Source organism: Thermobia domestica, chromosome 7 (genome assembly GCF_964235325.1).
Source record: "Thermobia domestica chromosome 7, izTheDome1.hap1.1, whole genome shotgun sequence".
NCBI classification, from domain to species: domain Eukaryota; kingdom Metazoa; phylum Arthropoda; class Insecta; order Zygentoma; family Lepismatidae; genus Thermobia; species Thermobia domestica.
This window is the reverse complement of record NC_137460.1, coordinates 153362535-153382505: the sequence shown is the minus strand read 5'-3', so window position 1 is coordinate 153382505 and position 19971 is coordinate 153362535. Positions and strand designations below refer to the sequence as shown.

General features: G+C 35.7%; 1 protein-coding gene across 2 annotated transcripts in view; it reads left to right on the top strand.

Moving 5' to 3' along the window:
- Positions 1 to 910: 910 nt before the first annotated feature.
- The window catches only part of LOC145690502 (uncharacterized), a 194293-nt gene continuing 175232 nt past the window's right edge, over positions 911 to 19971 (top strand). Inside the window, exon 1 of one of the 2 annotated variants that reach the window (XM_081765447.1) lies at positions 911 to 1440. In XM_081765447.1, coding sequence (XP_081621573.1) covers positions 1356 to 1440 — 85 coding nt within the window. In that variant the 5' untranslated portion in view covers positions 911 to 1355. The remainder of the gene's footprint in view (positions 1441 to 19971) is intronic. The other variant, XM_081765449.1, reaches the window with a different exon arrangement.

The following is a 19971-nucleotide window of genomic DNA, read 5'->3' as shown; positions in this document are numbered from 1 at the left end:
CCGAACGACATGTATCAGACATAAAAGAGGGTGTGAAACTATGTACTTATGAAAATTTATAGCGACTGAGGGCAACATGGGAAAGCAGGAGAGCCGGAAGAAATATGGCCGACCATAAGGTCCAGCAACAGAGAAAGCTAAGGAATCACTCGTTCTGTGGATGGCTACCTCTGGTGCTTGGGGTCCCAGGTTCGGCCCCAGCCCCCGCCAAGTGAACTTTGTGGTGGACAAGCACCGTGTGTGTTTTTTTTCGGGGTTCTCCCGTTTCCGCCCACTTTCTTCATTCCACCATTTAATTCATTACTCATCGTCACCGTTTCCTTTAGCCTAAACGGCATAACAGTGGGACGTAAAATTCAAAGATTTCATTTCATTTTTTCGAGAGATTTCTCGTCCCGTGGGCAAAATTATACACTATGATGTGTCAAAATTATCTTTCTAAATGAAATTTATGATACAGCATATTTTTAAACAGAAGGGGGAACGATAGAGGTTTACATTCAAATTGTTGATTGATTTTAAATCAAGAGTTGGGAATAATTGTGAAACCTCTAAAAAATTGTGATCAAACGCTAATTGATGGCGATTAAACGCGGGGGTGAGGGTGATAACAGGTCATCGATGTATATTACAATGTGTTCTTGTGTATATTTGAAAACCACAGTAGATTACACTCTAGTGCGGGGCCCAATTGGAAACAATCGTTCCAATCGGCTCAAGTCTGGCCCTGGGTGAGACCCCACAGAATTTAGATACCTTTACTTGTTTTTTCTACCCTTCTCTCTTCTCCAAATTCAGAAATCAACACCGCTTGTGTAGACTATACATAATTACTTTTTTTTTTTTTTTTTTTTTTTGTAAACTGGAAGTATAATGAGAGTTAATTGTAAAGTACGGATGGCATGAACGATTCCATAATGTGTAATAAAATACTTAACGGTAGAAAGTGTGACACATTTATTCACTTGCATTTAGCGCACTGTGTAATTTTATAACTGAAGAAGACTCAATCTTTAAAAGTGTATTTTTCTTCCTCTTGTTTCCTTTCCTTTTTTCTTTCTTCCTTTTTTATGCGCAAGAACTTGAAACTCAAATTCTTGTTTTTAGTTAAATGTTGGGGAACGGGGAAGTTGTAATACTGCATTGCATTTCGTTGTTTTGCAATTATGTTCGATGATTCAACTTCTGCTGTATCGTTCGGTTGTACTATCAGGTTCTGACGCTGTCATGTGGTGACATCTTCCGTTCAGTTGAAAAAGGTGTGGTAAATCCAAGATGGCTGGAAGTGTTGTAGTGCTGAGTGGGTAATGTGATGTTAATAGTTGTGTTTATTAGTGATATTGAATGGCCTGAGCATGGCGGAATTTAATATAGACATATCAAAACTTCCACCAGATGTGAGAGACAAGTTAGCTGAATTGGACTTAGAACTTTCAGAAGGTAAGTGTGTGAAAGACATACCGATTTTGTTCCCTGTATCAGTCAATAAGCAATGTGATGACTGTTATAAAAAGCTAACCGACCTTGGCATTTGACTGGGACGTTCTCAAGCCGCATTTACGAATATGTGAAAAACTTTGGATATAGTATACGAGAGTGCCTCATCATTTAGCGAGGACTCACGAAGTGCAGTCTTTTAAGGATTATTCATTGAGGATATAGGAACTTGAAAATGAGGTAAAAATGCGACTTTCATTTAATTACTGAGTAATATAAAATAAAATGTACGTCGGTTTGCGTTGCGTTTCGTTGTGTTTTATGGTATGCGAAGAATAATAATGTGCCCTTGTACGTAGTGTATGAGTATATGTGGGGGATTTGAAACACATATCGCATGTCACGTGCACGTGGATGCTTCTTATTACTTTTAAATGTAATAAAATCATTTTTATACGTAGTGCAACAGTAGGAAGTATCCACGCGCACAGATCATGAGGCACTGTTGTATACTATTACCAAAACTTTCCTTGTTTTATTACACTTACGTTAAAATTCATTATCTGCCCAATCGACTAGAATTATAGTTATCATTGTAAACAAATCAGCTGGTCCAACAGGAAGCGTAAACACACGTCAAAAAATCCCTTCAGTAAATGGTAAACAGAGGATCGAGGTATTTTTTTTCTCAAGAAATACTTATTTTATTAATTAGAGTACTGTTTAACGACGTGGAAAAATAAAAGCACAATACTTAACGTGAAGATGGAAATCTAAAGGAGGTTTTCCGGGAAGAGTCGTATACGATACAGATTGATTAGTGTTGACATTGGCAAATAATGTCAATAAAACTGCTTTGGTTGCTAATATTAATGCTTATACTCGGAAGTATGTGCCTTTTATACTGCTGATATGCACTTCGTGCGTTCTCTTTTATCTCCTGATCGGAATTATTTTATGAAACCAGTGCATTCCTATTTTTATACAAGTTTGTTTATGAATTGCAGGATTGATGGAAAAAATTTCGGCGAATTTTAAAGTAATATCGCACTTGAACTACTTAATAACAAACAATGTGTGCAAGTAATCTGTATAAACTATTAATTTTTCATAATCTATATTGCCTTCCGTAATGCGTAAATTAATTATAATGTGATTTGCATGAAGTATTTCTACACTTCTATTTCCGCAGCTTTTCATTGAATTCTTAGTTTTCGTTTTTCTGAAGGTAACTTTGTAACACCGTGATTATAAACAATGGGACCTACCATTCAAGTGAGCTCTGCGACGGCTTGAATATGGTACAGTTATTGGGTACGATTACTATCTTGTAAGATGAATCCCAGTGTGGATCGGTCTCTACCACATTATCTCGCCTCAAACAGAAGAAAAATGAAATCTTTTAGTTCTACGTCCCACGTTTATGTCGGGTTGGCTAAAGGAGACTGTGATGAGAAATGAATGAAATGGTGGAATGAAGAGAGTGGGGGAAACAGGAGAACCCCGAGAAGACCCACGCACATGGTGTTTATCCACCACAAAGTCCACTTGACGCGAGTTAGGATCGAACCAGGGACCCCACGCAGAAGAAGTGAACGGTCGCCTCAAAAAGAGGTAGATTACAAGATTATACTGTAGGCTTTTGTAGTGTACTTTTTCTGCGTAGCTGGTTACTTACATAAATGCAACCGGTTAAGTGCTATTTCCAGAACGAATGGGTTAAAACTTCTAATTATGTTTATGGAGATTCCGACAGTTTGAAGTTCGGAGTTAAGTGATTATGCTCCAAACAGCGAAATAGATGGAGAAAACTGTAATGCTTTGACCCTTTAATAATGTAGAGTAGCATTGATCTCTGGTACCAGAATAGTCCTATACAATAGCTGTTTTCACTTCGTAGGTTCATTCAGAGAGTAGGCTATATCATAAGCAGAATTTTCGGCCTTACTCAATCAGACGGTTCTGCCAAATTTTGACACATTTCTTACATTTTCAGGTTAGGTTAAGGGTTTGTATTTCTTTTAGCAGAGCATGCACTAAATGAGGAGCCCCATTATCACTTGCAGATTGACCTCAGAAGGCCTTAGTAAATACAGTGTGGACGTATAGCATAAAAACTCCAGTGCATAAAACACGTACCAATATGTGTTAGGTGACCACTAAAAGACACGAATGCTATCTAACCGAGTCAGGGCAGGAGCGCAGTAGGGAGGTCCGGGTGGTAGCGAGAGGATGCGTCCTTACGGAGCAGGTACGCCAGCGAGGTGGGGTATACACATACAAATAGCAAACTTACGTATATCATACTTTTACTATCACTCAAAATTCATTTCAATGTGCACTGTTGTGCACTGATAGTAATTACCTATATTTACACTCTCATTTCTTCATCTTTTTATTTTTTTTTTTTATTTGCTAGAACCGTCTGCTCTAGTGAACCCGAATTTTTCTAAGAAAGGGCTCAAGTACCCATGGTCATATCGTTTCAGGAAAATTACAGTTTTTGTATACACATCTCAATATGATTAATGTTTAGTTTTCCACAATATATTTTTGAACGGAACTTCACTCCAATGGGCACGCCACTGCATTTCTAAGAGCTATGAGTCCTTGGGTATGGTATTACTGAAGTGAACCTCGGTATTTTCCGTGGTCTTTTATGGCAATACTGTATAACAGGAGATGCAGTAAGATATTTTCGAGTTGTCCTAGGGAGAAAAATTTTGACATAAAACAGTAGGATTTTTTTTAGAAGTTAAAGGAAGATCAGAAGAACAATCTGATAATGAAAGTCACTAAACTGATATCTTCAAACGTAGGCAGTAGTACATTTGTGTATTAATTTGGATTAGGAATGATTATTGTTATTAATGTAGCTGAAGACCAAAACATTCTATTCGCGAATTCAATTTTGGCCTAGCTTATAAAATGTTCACAAATATGTAAAATTCAAGTGATTTGTTTAAGCCATGAATTACTGTAGAGGATGTGACTGATTATAGATCTTACAAATAAATTTTCAGTTCTTCGTTAGATGATGATTATCTAGGCCAGTAACTTCAAATATACTGTTTACGTTTCTCTTCCATTTGAGGAATATCTAAATTAACATTCTATTTCCCTTCGCTCTAAGCATTAGCCTAGAACAAGTATCCTAAAAGTCTATTTCAAAAGTTCTATTCATTTGTAGTAGTATCGAAATATTTGAACACAATTTAGTAGTTTGCGACATCACTTGTTACACAAATTCTCTTTTCTAGTAGTTTAAATTCAGTAAATGCAAATTACAATGAAGAAACAAATATTTCAGCTGTTTCAGGTTTTATTCTACTTCTTAAATTATCGTATATAAGTCCACTAATACTAAAGAGACATTCACTTTCAATGGATGATGGAGAAGTACTGAAATATTTCTCCAGAAGTTGTACAAGTAAAGGAAAACTATTTGCATGATGATTTCACCACGATAGAGGGTAATCATTTCTTGGTTCTGCTATCCTCACTGAGGACCTTTGGCTTTTCTTCCCCATTATTTTGGCAGGGACTAAAAATACCAGTTGAGTACGAGTAGTGCAAATCAAAGGCGTACACATGCGTCAAGAAATCGATTGAGCACTTGATAATAATTTAGAACAACTTTAGGTCTAAAAGAAAAGATGAAATATAGGTGTCACTGTTAATGTCAAAGAAATTGAAAATAGTTTGGAAAATGTATCGGTAAATATCGGTGTCCATTTGCCGATACCGATATATCGGTACATCCCTAGATTTAGAACTAAGGTAGTTGAGGGTATCGACAAGGCATGGAGGAGATAAGAGACTTTGTAGCATGTTTTTTCTACTATTCGCGCTGGTAAATTCTGTTATGAATTCAGGAAACACCTTATGTATTATGTATATAGTCCTTTAAATAAATTTTAAAGAAAATCGAAAAAAAGTTAACCAAAACTGAAGTTTACATCATACCGTACAATAATATGCGCATTAGACAGAAAAAGTACAATGTTTCTCACTTTCTTCAAATACCCCATCGATGCAAAAGGCAAACTTCTCATGTCAAAGCTATTTTCTCATCGTTTAGAAAAAAAAAATATGATGTAAACTTCCGTACTGGGTATGCATATTTTGAAATTCGAAATAGGTGCGCGAAATAGGTCTCTGGTTATTTTCTGTTCTGCTCTTGTAATATTCAAGTCAGTTAGATCCCAGGTAAACCCAAAGGATGTAGTGTCAATAAACCTTAAACAGTCCTAGTGGCGATTATTTTCCCCCCCAAGTGTGCATACTTGTTTTAGAATTGTTTTTCTGTTCAGTAAGAAGTTTGATTTGTCAATTACATTGATAATTTGTCTAGTCTTGTTGACTTGTTTAAACGATACACTAACCTTCCTGTAATAGTTCTGTATCTATATTCAAATGTGGAGTGTTAAATATATACAGGATTGTAATAAAAACTTGAAAACGAAAGAGTGATAAGTTCATCTTTTGTTTTGTACAATGCTATCTTTAGATAAGAGTACGGACGTTTGCACACGGCAACGATAATATCGGTGGAAGCCCCGATAATATCGGTGTCGGTGTCGGCGTACTTTGCACACGTCGCCGACAATATCGGTGGAAGCCCCGACAATATCGGTGTCGGCGATAGTTTGCACACGTGGCCGATAATGTCGGCGCTGAGACTAGTATTGGACAAGACGTGAAACATAACTCAAGTAATTTTCACATATTAGAATATTTGAATAATTATCTTAATATAATTATTCGAATAATTTTAGCTTTTTATTCAAACAACTATTTAAATGAAATGTATTTTCACATACAACTTTTGAACGCATATTAAATTTTACAACATACAGATATAAACTAGGAGCACAACCGGAATATATTATTATTATAATATCTGGAAATTATTAATTTTGTACTGCTTACAATCCACACATAATCCATTTCACATCCCAAGCAAGTAGTGCCTCACAGCTATTTTGATTTCTTCACCTGCATTGAGTTAGCTTTTTACAATAAATAATGTATTATTTATGCAATCTTCCGCCCTTTCCCCTTTCTATTATCTACCATTGCTTGTCGAGTGGGACCGAGCGAAGTAATCGACACACAATATATTCTGCACTGTGTTTCTAAAAATTTTCTCCATATATGAAACCAAAAGTTCTAATAATCGGGAAAATTATTTTTTAAAACAAGGACTACAAAAACTGTTCTGAAGAGGTGTGAAGGACGGTACAAAAACTTATAAAAAAATATGCCTAAACATGTTTAGATTTCACAGTGCCGTTTAAATACGTAGATTTCGTAAACATAATATTTTCGTTTCGATGAGAATTATTGCTGTGAGACATTGCAAACTATATTAGGTTAATTTCTGTTGAAACACTGTTACATATCGTATGTACCTGTATGTACATTATTTTGTTTTCCATGCAATTAACACTAATGTTATAGTAGATTAAACGATAAGATTTGAATTAGTTATTTTGTTTTACTTGGTCCATACATACCTGTCATTTCTCGTTTCTTTTTGTCTATGAATTCAAAATGCTCGGCAAGGCTTGCATACACTTCTCGCCATGCTTTTTGCTTTTCAATTTTGTCCTTAAAAGAGTCTGTTGTCTTATCCCATATGCAAGGTCTGCATTCCACAAGTTCGATAAGGGTTAAAATATCATACGGAAAATTTTTTGCCATCTCTAAAATTGTAAGCAAAACTAGAAAGGTAAGAACACACAACCTTTTCACCCACTCACTATAGCTAAACTGGAGAACTCTATCAGGTGGTCGATCCCGGTACAAAGGGGAGAAAGGAAACTTGCATACATAGCTCTGGTCTTTGTTTCCATTTGCCATTCCACAAATTCTTTTAAAAAATGGGGGTAGCGTTGGAAGTTAGAGAAAAGATGTGCGACAAGTGAAGCGTGGAGTCACATCCCTGTTTTTGAGATCACAATCAAGAGAATGCCAAATGAGTCACTTGTCTTCGGGAGCTTTGAAAAGAACGTTTGATTATCCTAGGTTCGTTTCAAAATAATAATAATAATAATAATTCTACTTGTCAATAAATATTCTATTCAATCAATGCTTATCGAGTGAGACCGGGAAAATTGTGTGCACACAATTCTGATGTAAATAAAAGAAAGTAATAATAATCAGGATTTTTCCATATGCTTATGTTCACTGAGTATCAAACTTTGAAAATTACGCTTGAATTAATTTCCAGAATATAATAAAACTTAAATGCATTAGTAGATTTAAAAAGATACAATCAAAGAGAGAGAGAGAGAAAGAAAAAAAAGGGAGTAGAAAATAATCAACGGAAATTGGTTATGTAAATTTCCTATATTCTATTTGATAACTATTTAGAGGGAAATCAGTACTCTTCAGACTTCCCACATTTTATATTTATTTAATAAAGGGAATTAGCTACTCCAAAACAGAGACTGTAAAAAAATAATAAGCTGTTCCAAAGTTGTTTATAGGACAAGATAATAATAATATTATACAATTTTTATTGTAATAGAAAAAATGGAAAAACAACAAAATTCCAAAAAAAAAGAGAAAAACAAAAATACACAGCGCTTTGTCACTCTCTTCATCTAACCCGCTGGCCGGCCGACATTATCGGTGGCGTGTGCATCCAATCATAAGAAAACATTGCCCCCGACAAAATCGGTGTCGGCGGTACCGCCGACAGTATCGGGGGCTTGGCCGACAGCATCTGCGTGTCGGAGGAACGGCCGATAATATCGGTGGCGTGTGCAAGCTACGATTTGAATACATTGAAGTCGATTTCACCGCCGACATTATCGGTGGGACCACCGATATTATCGTTGTCGTGTGCAAACGCACTACGGGACTCTTAAAGATAAAGTGGCCAGTTTTTCTTGAACAAATCTCAACATGTCCTTGCTATCACTAGAACTTATTCCTAAGTATTTTGCAGGAGAGCTCGTCTGATTTTTGTTTATTCTTCTTTTATTCTGATTTCTATGACTTACTTGAAACCTGCTTAATTTATCTAATGGCACGCGTTTTAGAAGTAGACATTTTTGTTACTAGCGCCTAACTTCGAAATCGTTCCGCATATACCGTGTGTTCTGCTAGTATATTCGCGTTACAGTGTTGTAATAATATTTGAATGCAAATAAATATATGTAGGGGAAGGGTTCCAAAGCTAATCTTGCGATGTGTAATGCCTGCTTGTGCGTATTAACAGGTGCCTTGGTGTGTTATTTTCTGACTACAGAAAATTTTCTTTCTATCTGTGTTCCTCAAAATTATTGACAGTCGGTTGTTGTTTCGACTTAATAATACATTTTTGTTTAATTCTTACGAGTAGTATGTGCATAAAGGAGACTGTTATGGAAATACCACCAACAATCGACATTGCTAGTTAGCAGTTTATTTTGCAACATACACAGTAGTTAAAAAAATAACACCTTCTTGTAGCCAACTAAAGCTCCAATTACGTAGTGGTTTACTTTTATCGCAGCGCTAGAAAGAATTGTTGAAAAATTATAAATCTTTTACTACTAATTTCCTTCTTATTTTACCCTAAAAGGTTCCTCTGGGCGACATGAAAATATCTCACAGATAAAATTCAAGGGAGCCATTAGAAGTAATTGTTGGCAATTTACAATCCTTTTACGATTTACTTCCGGATGTGTGGCATAAAAAAAGGTGCAAAAAACACAAACCAACCTGCGCTCGGTGACCACTGAAAGGCACGAATGTTATCTGACGAGTCAGGGCAGGGCGAATTTGCTGGGCTCGTGCGGGGATGCGTCCGAAGGGAGAAGGCGCGTCAGCGGTGTTGAGTATTCTCGTAAGTGAGAGTAATACAAACAAGTATTTTTTTGGGAATGATACGAGTTTCAATAGCACTTTTCATAGTTTCATACTTGTCACGTTCCAATTGTGAACATAAAATACAGATTCTGTACGCTGTGCAGAAGTATACCGCCGGTATATTAAAAAATAACAATAATAATGATGATAATAATCGAGTCTTCTTTCATTTGCACTCAGTTGCAATGATTCTACACTAGTAACCCAACGTATGTAACTCCAAAATAGAGGTGTATTACTTTGTATTAATTCTGCCGTCTGCAGAAATTTGTTCCTTATAAACATGTCTTTTCATGCAAAGTATTGAATTTTACCTGTAAATCTTCCAAAATGTGGTGCGCCAAAACTAGAACTATCTTAAAAGAGGATTGAATTATGGGATTTATTTTCATGAGAAACCAATCGTTGATATATGGGACGTCTATTTGTAATTTTCGTTGAAAGCTTAAAAAGTGGGAACTTAATTACTCTGGTGGAGTCTCGTAGGCTTCAGTTGTCATTTGTTCCTCCCTAAATTTAATGGTAATCAATAAATGGCGTTTGTTTGTTGTTTACTCTCATAGTTTGACGTGAACTATCACTGTATTGATAGGCACACACACACAAAAGTGTTGTGTTCTGACTTTTTACAATATGAGTTACTTGGGGTCTGATATACACCACCAGAGTGCAAACCTGACTATTTTTATTGAATGTTGTGAATGGTAAACTCGATTTATGTACATATATATATATATATATATATATATATATCTCCAGTGGGGTCTAGCAGACCCATTTGTTTGTTTCTCGAATATTGAATTTTGTCGTTCTTTTATTAATTCCAATGTTGAGCACTCTCCGTCTTCAGTTTTTGTTTTCGCATTTTTAAGGAAGTCATAATCTTATATACACACTCCGACTATATTTCCTATGTATGTACTATAAAAAATGTAATTTCATTTTTATTTGAAGATGGCTAGCCGGAGAAAGTAACGCGTTCTCTAGAGTCAATACATCTTCTGTACTTATAAATTTGATGTTTTATACATGATGTTTCTATTATTATTATTATTATTATTATTATTATTATTATTATTATTATTATTATTATTATTTATTATTATTATTATTATTATTATTATTATTATTATTATTATTATTATTATTATTACAAGAGAAGTGTGACCAATATACAAATAAGAATTTTTAAGAAGGATAGTGAATCAGTTGTAGGGTAGGGTAATAAAAGCTTCTAAGATGTTATTATGACATTTGCGCGTTGTAAGAAGTGGTTGTTTTGTCCTGTCATGTATCTTACAGTAAAAAAAAAAAAAAAAAAAAAAATCCTTTGGGGGACGATATTTCGCTTCGTGGAACCTTTTTATAATTGTGGTAATCGAGATCTTTATTTATTATTATGCTTGTTTTAGAAGTAGCATGAGATTTTACAGCTCCCATAGCTAGGGTTGCCACCTTTTGGTAAGCCTAAGCGGGACACACTTTTTTTTAATGTGTGCATATCGTTAGTTCCTTATATCCAAATTTGTTCATGGAACAATTTATTAAAAATCGCGCAAATAAATACATAGGCCTAAAGAATGAACACAGGAACAAATGTTTAAACCAAAAACACACGAAACAGAAAACTTATAGTATCAATTTGTTGGCAGTTACTTGAACAAAAAGTATGAACCATTGAATCTGCCAAAGAATAACCATCAATAACGGTGATTTCTTTGTTGCGAATAAGGAACGTTTTAGCGTTAGAAACAAATCAATATCTCGATAGTCATAGGTACTTACCGTGGGCCGAGATTTGCATATGTCACTCGCATATTTTCTAAATGCTTTTATGTAATTTGGTTCAGAGGTTGGTTGATAGATTAGAATTTAGCGGTCCAGTTAGCACAGAGGCTATATGAGACGTGGCAGCTAATATGGGATCCAAACGACGTGAGCTCGCATCGAGAATTGGAACTCTTCTCTCCCGCGCCAAAAATTCATACATTAACCGTATAGCCACGAGGGAGTTCTTGTATAATTTGGCCTCGCACCTCATAATACGTCCCTCGTAGGAACGCTGAAACTTTTCTTAAAATTCGGAACAGGTGCCAGCTCTACTGATTGTGACTCACCAGTAAAGGATGACTTTCGGTGACATCCAAACATCCGATCTCGAAAACTAAATGTATTCCTTTTTCGCCATCGGTCACCTGTCACAGTCTTTAGTTGAAACATTCCCTACATAAATTCCAGGACCCTGGCGACGCCATTGATGGATAGGTCATGACCTTGAAAATCGAGGGTGCTAATTTCGATTATAAGTTCAATTTTTTTCTTTTTTTTTTTTCTCTCGAAGTAAGAGTCGAAGCTCTCGAATATGACCAGTAACAGATAGGGAAACAAAACTTGGAAGATTCTTATTCTTAATCTTGATTCAATTGTTCGAAATCTCATCTCGTTCTCGAGAGACAGTAGGTTTTCAAAATGAATTCTTTGTGGCTCCAGTGAGAGGCCGAATAAAATCAAGAGTGCGGATATTGATGGATAGGTCATGACCTTGAAAATCGAGGGTGCTAATTTCGATTATAAGTTCAATTTTTTTCTTTTTTTTTTTTTCTCGAAGTAAGAGTCGAAGCTCTCGAATATGACCAGTAACAGATAGGGAAACAAAACTTGGAAGATTCTTATTCTTAATCTTGATTCAATTGTTCGAAATCTCATCTCGTTCTCGAGAGACAGTAGAAGTTTTCAAAATGAATTCTTTGTGGCTCCAGTGAGAGGCCGAATAAAATCAAGAGTGCTGTTTCCGGATCAAAATATGCTTTGTCGATTTCTCTTTTCATATTTGTTCAGGCCATTTAGAGATGCTGTAGACAATGACGGACAAGCAAAACGAATGTAGCTGAAGTTCTTGGTTATTGAGCTGCTAAGAATGAAATTAAATACGAATATTGGAATGCACTTTACATAATAGATGTTTAATTCTAACTCTGACAGAAAAAAAAAAAGTGCTGTTTTTAAGTTTCTAAACTCTCGGTGATCAGGCAGGTTGTTTATAGATATGTTGCACCTTACGTACTTACCCCGTTACTTTATCGCTTACAGAACGGTAAATAGTGATATTAATAATAATGAAGGTCAGTTGCTATTTTTGAAACGGAGAACACTGGATAAATATAATTTTGATCAGGTAGGACATGCATTTCTACTCTATGAAGGTATACCGTCGAAACAGTTCCCGGTAAATGTATCAAAAATTATACTCTGTGTTTTTCGTAACTCTGGTATAGGTATACAAAAATTACTGTAATAATTCTTTACGATTTATATATTTTATGCTTCATTTACTTGTATATGAATGTTTCAATTATGTGTATGGCATCATCATAAAGTAATTCTTTAGTTCAAGATATAAGATTCGTAGTTCGATTCCAGAAGACTACATGCTTTCCATTGAGGAACTAGCACTATTGTTTCATCGCGTTATTTATGTACTTCTGTCGCATTTTATCATTCTTTATTTGCTAACTTACGGAACAAGATGAAATGTGAAGCCAACATATCTATTCAACTTTATGAATCGTACCAGTTTCTCACTTGCTGTCTGATAAACTACCCTCGGTCACAATAATATTGCAAGGCGGTTTTTCACTCAGTATGACGTGCAGAACAAATAGATTTTCCCACGATTCAAAAATCTACTGTATTACACAAAGAATGGTATATGCAGGACATATATGTGTGGTTTAGAAATATCTAATATGTTCCTTTATTCTTATGCTTCACAATATGCACTGTTCCTTACATACAGAATAAAGTGTGCTCAGACTCTTGGTATATGTTACGCATAATCTCGTCGGTCATTATGTGTATTATTTCTGAAATCACTCCCTTCATACATTCAATATCTCAAATGTGTTGAACAGAGCTCCCTTGTGGCTAAGCGGTTAGTGTACACGCCTTTGACATGGAAGACCAGGGTTTGATTCCCAGTAGGAGCTCATGTGATTCCATTCCCACGTTAAAATATAGTTCCACGTCCGATATAACCTCGCTGCTGAAAGGAACGCGAAACTGAAAATCAGATCAAATCAAATCAAACTACTGAACTACACATTTTCTTAGCACATCTCCAAATAATAAAATAATAATAAAGCGTACAGAAAGCCAATATCAGGAAAACGTGGAGACCGTGGTTGTTATTTATATTATTGATATGGAGTTTTAGTCCTGTTCAGCACCGAGGCTATATCAGGCGTGGGCTTACAGATGTAGTGGTGGGCACAAAAACCAGTTTTTAGGAAAACCGGGACCGGTTTTTGAAAATTAAAAAACGGTTTCGGTTTTCTTCAAAACCCGGTTCGTTTTTCACCGAAACCGGTTATCGGTTTTTCACCGGATCCAGTTTCGGTTTTCTTCAAAACCGGTTCCGTTTTTTTTTTTTTTTTTCAAAATTTGTTCTATTTCTGACCAGAATAGTGTTTCGTTGTTCTCCGGAAAGGAATTCCGTTTCCACAGAAATAGTTTTATGGGGTTTCCAGAAGTTTTCACCGAAACCAGTTTCTGTGAAAACCGAACCGGTTTTGAAGAAATCCGAAACTGGTTTCGGTGAGAAACCGGGCCGTTTTGGAGAAAATGTAGAAATCGGTTTCCGGTTTTTATAAAAAAAAATGGTCTTGCCCATCCCTATACAAATGGACGTGGGATCCAAACCACATTAGCTACCTTCGGGATCGAACTCCCACACCGAAGACGCATCTGCTAACCATATAGCACAAAGGAAGTCTGTGAAGGTCATGGCGTTGATCGTCTTTCGTAATTTAACGAGCTCGACAAATTATTACGGAAGATTGAAGGAAAAGCTCATTGGTTAAGCTAACATGTAATGCCTGCTACACTCTATGAGATGAAATCTGGGAAATATCTTATGATTTTTCATAGAGTCGAAATCTCAACGTGTATGGCATTAGATCTCATGTCATTTCGTGTTCTGAACGACCCTATGAGATTTCTCATATTTAGGTTACGCTCTGTTTTGAAAAAAAAAAAATCTTAAGATTTCGATTTAAGCGACATCGGGTGAGAGAAAGTGAAAACAAATTTGTTTTTCCCCGTCAGCAAAGATGCTATTTGCGCACTTATTAATGCATGCGAGGGGCGTATTTTTATATAATTGAATGTCAGCGCTCCATCACAGGCATACAAGGCAGAAAGGCCTGGAAAACATTGCTGGCCGAGTATGCGTTGTCAGACCTGGTACCTCTTCGAAGGATGTGAAGCAGGAAAAATCTCTGTGTATGGCAAAAAAGGGTAGGATTTCCTACGAGATATGTTGTAACATTTTTCGTAAGATATTTCCTAGGATTTATCTCATAGTATATAGCAGACCTTAGTCTAAACAGCATCATAGCTTTCCATCTTCTATTTGTCATAGTTTTAAAATCGATTTTCGTAACCCGTTATTTTCTGTAGATCCTCTTGTTTCATCCTCCTATTTGTTTATTTCAAAGTGACTAACATCTGTATTTTCTTCAGCCTTTAAAGAGAAACCATGCAGTTTGGTGTAGACAACACCATGCGGTTTGCGATCGAAGCTCTTCTAGGTGTTATTTGCAACTGCGTCCATTTGCAGCAAAAATGGGCGAAAGGATATGCTAACATCTCAAATTTTAGCTCATGATGTGATAGCTACTAAAATAAATTCGTAAAAAGGAAATACGTGTCAGTGATGTTTGTAATATATTTTCCGTTAAGTGTCATAACACTAACGATTGCCACCATTTTTCATAATCCTGTTACAGGTGTTGATAGTAACTCTTATTTTTGAAAAAAAAAAAAAAAATCATTTTGCATTTTTTTTTTTTTCCTTTTAATAATTTAGATAAGCTAAGATCAAATTCAGTGGTAACAGTGCGGTGGACTTGAAACTTTGGCCCTATATTTTTCGCATAGTTACTTTCCACTAATATCACACCTTCACATACTAAAATCACACGTAATATCACACCTAGATTTGGAATGATCTGATGTCACATCTGATTGATATCTGATTTCTTGATGCTACATCTCAATGGTAAAGAATGCGGACACTAATTATAGTGTTTAGAGTTTCGATTGCAAATCACACAGTTGCAAGTTGGATGATATCCAACCAAGTGATAACAGTCTTTGTCTTGCGAAATTACTAGAGGTGTCAAAATATTTAAATTGTCACATTATTCGTCAACCTTGAGAGATATTTTTGAATAAGAATAATAGCATCTCGAATTTGTATATTACAGAAAATAAAGTGCTTTTATTTCCTTATGTGTTAAAGTATATGAGATGGATTGTCAAGTTCATACAGATAGTTAGCTATGTTAATTTATTGCTTTAATATTAAATTCAGTTGCGCAACTGAACATTGCGAACGAGAAGATTCAAGTGATCTGCCATGCGTATAAATACTTAGTTCCAGCCCATTACTTTTTATATTCATGATATCATTCGTTGTCATAAAACGGAATTTCTTCCTTTCTGTATCCACCAGACGTTGAGAGGAATCTACTTGTCGTGGACATTATGGCATTTTCCTGCTGATTTTTCCTTCCAAATATTTGTCTTAAACTACTGTAAGTCGTCATTAGATCCTACACTTTACTCATTCAGTTCAATCATTATTGCTGTTACCTTTTCGTACGGATGTTGCTCTATATTGTAATTATATCATCTTATTTATTCAGAGTTCTCCCTATGATATTCGGTGATTTGTACACATTATTTTTAAGGGTGCTCAATGGTAGAGCATTTCTGGCGCGTGGGGTCCATGGTTCGATCCTCGACCAAGTGAGTTTGTGGTGGATAACGTCGTGTCCGTAAGTTTTCTCGGGGTAGTTCCGTTTCTTCCCACAATTTCATTCTTCCATCATTATTCACTTGCTTTAGTCATTCGTGCCCCATAGCCCAACGGGCATAATTGTGGGACGTTGAACTGAAAAATTTAATTTCATATCGTTTTAACTTGCGTTTTAAGATTGCATTTTATATTGTATTTGTTCATCTGTTTCCGAAGTAAGTATTTTTTTCTAAAAATCTGATTTTCAAACATCTTCCTGGCAAGATACAGACCAACTTTAATATCCATACAATACGACTAGCAGAATTACGGTCTTTTGCTCTTAGATCTTTACGTTACTTGATGGAACTCTACGATAAGAGTTCGGATGGAGTGATAATATATAGGGATAGGAGTTTTTTTCGGAATTTGAAATTTAAAATTCTGTATTTTGTCGCATTTTGAGATATAAAATTTCTCATTTTGTAGCTAGGTAAATTATTTTAGAAACTCTAACATAAATTATACAAATTCCAATGTAAACCCAATATAAGTAATAAGCAATAAATCAATAATGCTACTTAGGACAATGAAGTTATTCTTCATGCAGTTACTAACAACAATTTACTACTTCTTCTTTTACAAGTCCAAAAAAATACACTAGCACAGTATCATCATGATTGCCATCACAAAACACCACACATTGTGTTAGTTATACACCGAAAACATATATACATGTAAAAATACATACATACTATTTATTAGTGCAGTATCTTCTAGTATATCTCGTCTGCAAATTATTATTCTGATGAAAAGTGCAGCATGTTGCATGTTTCAATATTTTCTTCTTTCATTTGTAGCTTTCTATCATTGATTACCAAGCTGTATTTTTAAAAAAAATCCTTTCACAGTCAGTATTCGTTATTGGAAGCCATATTGCCGACAGACACGTTATTTAAGTTAAATTTTTCTCCCCTTTGAAAAATTGTACTGTTTATTTCTGTATTTTAACTAAAATTGACGTTTTTAAAAATTCGCAATTTGTCGCGTTTTGCGGCACATTTCGCTCAAAATGTCAGTTATCGCATTTTGTCGCGACTTCAAAATACCTATTTCCTTACTCAATCTGACGTAGTTCGTTGGGAAACCAACTTTCGCGATTTCCCAACTTGCGAAAAACTCCTGCCCCTAATAATAAATATTTAGTTTCCACCGTTAATCTTCCTTTAAAAAGAAAAACCTCATTTGTTCCTTTTTATTTCTTACGTACCAGTGTTTAAAATGTTATGATTCTTATTTGTTATCGATTACTAAGATTTCGAAAATAAAAAATGAAATCTTTAAGTTTTTACGTCCCACGGTTATGCCGGTGAGGCTAAAGGAGACGGTGATTGTGAGAAATGAATGAAATGGTGGAATGAAGAAAGTGGGAGGAAACGGGAGAACCCCGAGAAAACCCACGCACACGGTGTTTGTCCACCACAAAGTTCACGTGGCGGGAGCAGGGTTTGAACCCTGGACCCCAAGCACCAGAGGTGAACGCTCTACAACTGGGCCCCCACTAAGATTTCGAGTGGCTCCAAGTAGCGTAGTCGCTAGTACTCTCGGCTTTGGTACTAGCGAGAGTCAGTCGGTGGGTGCCTTTTCAGGCAAACCATCCTTGGGATTTTCTCATTCACACCAGGTAAATGCCAAAATGGTACGTAACAAGGTCTCAGGCCGCTTCCTTCCTTCCTCCCTTTCTTTTTTCCCACTTCCACGGATAGTGTGATTGTGTGATCACTCATACTATGGTGTGATCACTCATACGTGACGGGCTTAAATGGCCATAGATACCAAGTTCTTCATTTCTTATTTGTTATAACAGCAAACAAGAATTTAAATTGTTTGTTTACTCTACCTTGAACTCGATCGGTTACAGTATTTATGTTATCTCGATCTGACATATATTCCCGGCTAAGTAAGTTTACGGTGGACAATATCGTGCCCGTCCGTTTTCTTGGGGTACTTGTTTCCTCTTACATCTTCATTCCACCAATTCTTCCATCATCATTCATTTGTCTAATCATCCATCTCCCTTAATCTACAGGGCATAATCGTGGGACATTACACTGAAAGATTTCATTTCATTTTTCGATCTAACATATCATCATGTACGTTGTTCTACATTTACTGCTTTCTTTATCCTTTTGCATGTTTTACAAGCCCACATTATCTTCTGTAAAGTCTGTCCCTCGCGTTAACAACCAACTAAGTTTTATAATAATAATAATAATATAATTTATTATATATATATTATCTTTCTCTTAGTGGTTCATATAGACGAATAAGTAGCATGTGGGACTTTGGTGCGTGTAACTTGCCTGTGATTGTTGGTTGGGTACAGAATACACCTTTGACCCAGGATCGCGAAGTATTTAAAGACTTGCTGTAGAAAACAGTTTAAGTGCTAAAAACAATAGTTACTGTAACAGTAGAGACAAAAGATAGTAAATTGTGCCCAAGCGTTACAAAATACAAAATACTATTGCTTAGAAATACAACCTAGCATATAACGAAGTATGAAAATCTAAGGTATAAACGTATTAAGAAAATAAGTGAAACAATTTCAAGGTGGTACTTACATTGTTTTCTACAGAGAGTCTTCAATTAACCCTTTAACTGGCACCGTTTTCTGGAAATGTGTACTCTCAGGTGGTAGACGTAGCACTACGTTGTAGCCACAAAAACCGTAGAACTATGAAACAATGGTGTGTGTTTCACACAAGCAACAACAGCACACAACAATAAAAAAAAAAGTTACAAAGACGTCTCCGCCTCACCAGGACATTTGCTTGCGGTTTGAAATGCTGTTTCTGCTTCTTTCATTATAGCCATCTGTTATTCCAAAAGCCAGTGTCATTTGCGCATTATGGGTATTCAGGGCCATCTATTGATTTATTTCTGATTTTAATGTAAGAAGAAAAGTTCTCAAGAGAGACCTTTGTCATTGCCACTGAACATCAATGACTTTTTAGTCAAGACGTAGTACTACGTCGTAGCCGTTTCCACTGCACATGTGCCATAACAAGTACTACGCCATAACCAGTTAAAGGGTTAAGGAACTACTTCAATTGGGACAGCGAACTCCAGACTAATAATAATAATAATAATAATAATAATAATAATAATAATAATAATAATAATAATAATAATAATAATAATAATAATCACTACTATATGAGACCCGATATACTGACTGAATATCGCCCACGTAAAAAATTCCTGCGTTTCAGAATTTGGCGTATGCTTTCATCACGGAGACCTGATGATACATGGAACTACAGCTTAACATGGAACACGAACTATATAAATTTCCACTGGACATTAAACTTGGGTTTCCAGCACCGAAAGGTGGTAACGGTATCCATTTAACCACAAGGTAGCTCAGAAACCTTTGGTGGTATTCGTCCACCGCCTCTGTAAACCACAGTGGTATCACATTCTTCTGAAAATCGTTGTACACTTTGTAGATATGATTATATCAAACAAGATGTAACAATTTTTTTTCTCGAGAGCCCAGTACGAAATGTGTATAAGTTCGTACTGATATTGTAACAAATCTTCAAACCAGAAAAGTTTTGATTTCTTAGATTTGCTGAGGGGCGCAAGTAAGTTCATAACACAAACAGTGAAAAGTGTGTCACATGATGGAGCCAGGAAAACCGAGAAAGACTTCAAAATACATAAGTTTAATAACCGAAATGAGAAAGGCGTGTTATACTGTCTTATTGTTTCTTTATTAAGAACATTTTCTATTCTATTAATATCCAAAATACATAATTATTTTAATGCATGATTAACACTGAACAAAATTGTTATTGTAATATTGT